At 43.5% G+C, this 3,449-nt stretch overlaps 1 protein-coding gene across 1 annotated transcript; it reads left to right on the forward strand.

The window, feature by feature from the left end:
- Nucleotides 1–402: 402 nt before the first annotated feature.
- Nucleotides 403–1,179, forward strand: LOC122192618 (feather keratin Cos1-2). The gene is made up of 2 exons (XM_042893224.1): nt 403–494; nt 849–1,179. The coding sequence occupies exons 1-2, from the start codon at nt 403–405 to the stop codon at nt 1,177–1,179; spliced, it is 423 nt and encodes a 140-aa protein (XP_042749158.1).
- The last annotated feature ends 2,270 nt before the right edge of the window (nt 1,180–3,449 follow it).

Genomic DNA, 3,449 nt, shown 5'->3' on the forward strand with positions numbered 1-3,449 from the left:
CTAGCACATGAGCTGAATTTGTTGACTGCAGTGGTGTTTGTTGTATGGAAATGCTTGGAACTTCCTTCATGCCACTCAAAAGATGCCTTCAATGTGGAATGGGTATGACATAAAGCTGGAAATGAAACGCAACTGCAAAGGAAGATGATGTACATTCTATATCATTATCTGGGATCACCATTTGACTTTGCATCATGGAAGCTGAATCTTTTGCCTAAATTAATATTTATTACCTGGAAGTGATTGGGCCTCTCTTCCTACCACTCAAAAGTGAGGAATGGACATAGCAAACATTGGAAATGAAATTAAACAGCATAGTAAGTGAATGAATAGTCTATATCATTAACTGGAATGCTTTTCATTCAAGAGGAGCTTGTAAGAAAATAATCACTGCTATAAGTGATGCCTTCAGAGCTTAGGAAGCTTACATACACTATAAAAGACAGCCCAGCTTGTCACTCTCTCATCCACCATTGCCTTTTCTGTGGAATCAGGTGAGTGCGAAGCTCCTTCTTGTACCCCTCATTCTGCCAAGGAAGGTTACACAGTTGATATCAGCTCAGTTCCATGTCAAATCGTAGGACTGCTTGTCACAGGGAAGGGAAATAAGGAGAAAGTTTGTCATGGAAGGAATATGGGTCTGCAAGAAGATAGCTTGCAAACTAGAGTACAGAAATGAGCTGAATAGATACTTTTGGCTCATTCTGAGCTTGGGAAGCACGGTAACAGTACAGCCTTTACTATCCATGCACAGCCTCCAGCTTCCAGCAGTTCATGTTTCCTTCATAGAGTGTTGACAGTCATCTCCTCATGTATCCCCATGTTTTGCTTCCTCCGTGCTCTCTCAGCCAGGTACAACTCAAGCCTCAAGACATGTCCTGCTGTGACCCGTGCCAGCCGTGCCAGCCCTGTGGCCCAACTCCTCTGGCCAGCAGCTGCAATGAGCCCTGTGTCAGGCAGTGCCAGCCCTCCACCATCGTCATCCAGCCCTCTCCCGTGGTGGTGACCCTGCCCGGACCCATCCTCAGCTCCTTCCCGCAGAACACCGCCGTGGGCTCCTCCACCTCCGCTGCTGTTGGCAGCATCCTCAGCTGTCAGGGCGTGCCCATCACCTCGGGGGGCTTTGACCTCTCCTGCATTTCCAACCGCAGCTGTGGCAGAAGGTGCCCCCCCTGCTAAAGGTGCTGAGCACTGCCCCAGACAAAGACACCCAGGAAATCAGATCATGACATTGGATTGAAGAAGAAATGTGCTTCTGTTTTTGCCCTGCAAGGCAGACAGAAGGGGCCAGACTGTCTTCATAGGCAGGATGGAGAAAGTCTATTGATTGTCTCTTTCAGTCTCTCTTCCTATCTGATATCTTTTTTTTTTTTTTCCCCCTCTGAGATCTCTGTTAGTGCTCCTCAAAATCAGCTTCAAGTAACCTGCTCTATCTTTCTACAACTCCTGGCTGATAAGTGTGGGCCTGATGGCAACGCTACCACAGGAAAGGGGAACAGACTCTTGCCTGTTCCTGCTGCTCCCCACACTTGATGTATGCACTGGGGGTTATACCATTTCCCTCTTCAGACCCATTAAACGTTTCCTGCATTCTTTAGTGTGTCTTGCCATGTTATTTTTCCACCTGCATATAGGTGGTCAAAGGAGAAAGCCAGGCTTTGGCTGGGGAGACTCCATCACTCTTCTAGATACTGGAGGCCAATGCACACTGCAGAGATTTCGTCCTTTAGGCATCCTCTTTTAAAGCAGAGAAAGCCATCCCTGGTTAGTCTGTAACCAGTGGCTCAGTCGTTGCCCTGATATGTCTCTGCTTAGACATGTCCCCTAGAGCCTGAAGCACATCATATGAATGGGAATCTTGACAAATGGCAGCCTATGTTATTCCTGGCCTTCTGTTGATCTCCTGGTTTGGCCAGGCTCCCTGTTGGTTCACTGCAGTGACTGGGTGGAGCATTCAGTCAGGCTACTCTTGGGTCTGGACTTGGTCTGGATGCCTGCTCTCACTCCAACAGTGAGTCTTTCTTCACATAACATACACATAACATACACTGCCTGTCTTCAGACAATTTCCAGTAGGTTCTTCTGAGCTGGAATTACCCATCATCTATAAGTGAGGTCTGTTTCATTTGTATTCATTGTATTTCATTAAATAACAAACTCACATTTTGGCAATTCATCCTTCTCTTGAAAATGGCAAAATCTTACTATGGAATAGGTTAGACGGTTGATGTTGTCTCTCCTATTCCTTGCCTTCAAGCTACACTAATTGAGGAGAACTAGACTAATACTTTGAAAAGAATCTTCTTTTCTCTGAAAAGCATAGATACACAGAATCATTGGATATCCCAAGATAGAACTGAGGCAAAACAGAACAAGAGGTCAATGAGTCCACCTGCAGTCTCAACACATTAAACCCTATATCTGGGAGCATAGCATAACACCTCTAGGCCTTCAGCAGGCTTGGTAATGTGGCTGATTCACAATGATATAGGCTGGTTTAGCAATAGGGATCAGTATAATATTTTCTCCAAAGGAATCAGTGAGTGCTGGTTCTAAAACTTTCCATTTTATCTTTGCTTGTCTGGTTTAGCAACAGGGATAAGTATATTAGTTTTAAGAACAATATATTGGTTTATCATGATAAATCAGCAAGTGCTACTTCTAAAACTTTCCAGTTTAACTTTGCTTGTTGTGTCAACAGCCTTGTTTTTCTCAGTGATTCTGCTTCACAGGAGCACTTGAATCACAATAGACTATTTTTATGTTTTCATCCAAGTGCAAGGAGTTTCTCCTTAAATTTCACATATATTGTTTTAGATTCAAGTGCACTAAGAGAGGAAGTTTCTTATCATGGCCTAACAAGCAATAGAAATCTGCGAAACTGAGAAAAAACAGCTGAAAGTTGGCCAAGGGTCATGGAGAAGAAGCTGAAGCTGAAATAAAGGGGATGATGTGCACGGTCTTAAGACCACCAGAGGCCACACTGTGTGGAGACAAGTGTGTTTTAATGTCCCCCTAATTACTTCATTAAAGTGATACCTGAGAGATGGAAGTTCCTCTGCGAGGAACTGAAGCACTTACTGGTGATTGTGTTGTGTTGTGGTTGCCAGCATTATAATTTCATATGTGAGCACATGTACATAAGTATTGCTGTAATGGTGCTGAACTTTCTATCTTTTGTGTTATATGTGTGGTTTGAATCTGTAGATTGTGTTAAGCTTTACTCTTTATTCTTGTAGTTGTGGCATGTGTTTGTTACAGTACATGAATTAGCACATTCCAGTCATTCTAGACACTGAGGGGGGCAACCACTTGTTGAAGTACTTAATTGCTCAGCATTAGATGCATTTGATACATTATCAAACACTGGAGAAAGTTTGGAGGAGATCCACTCAAGTGGAAGAAACTGGTTGAATAATGTAATTATTGCTGACTGATATATAAATTAG

The sequence above is a fragment of the Lagopus leucura genome, unplaced genomic scaffold, assembly GCF_019238085.1.
Source record: "Lagopus leucura isolate 7727_CA_CO unplaced genomic scaffold, USGS_WTPT01 34988-0_obj-0_obj, whole genome shotgun sequence".
NCBI classification, from domain to species: domain Eukaryota; kingdom Metazoa; phylum Chordata; class Aves; order Galliformes; family Phasianidae; genus Lagopus; species Lagopus leucura.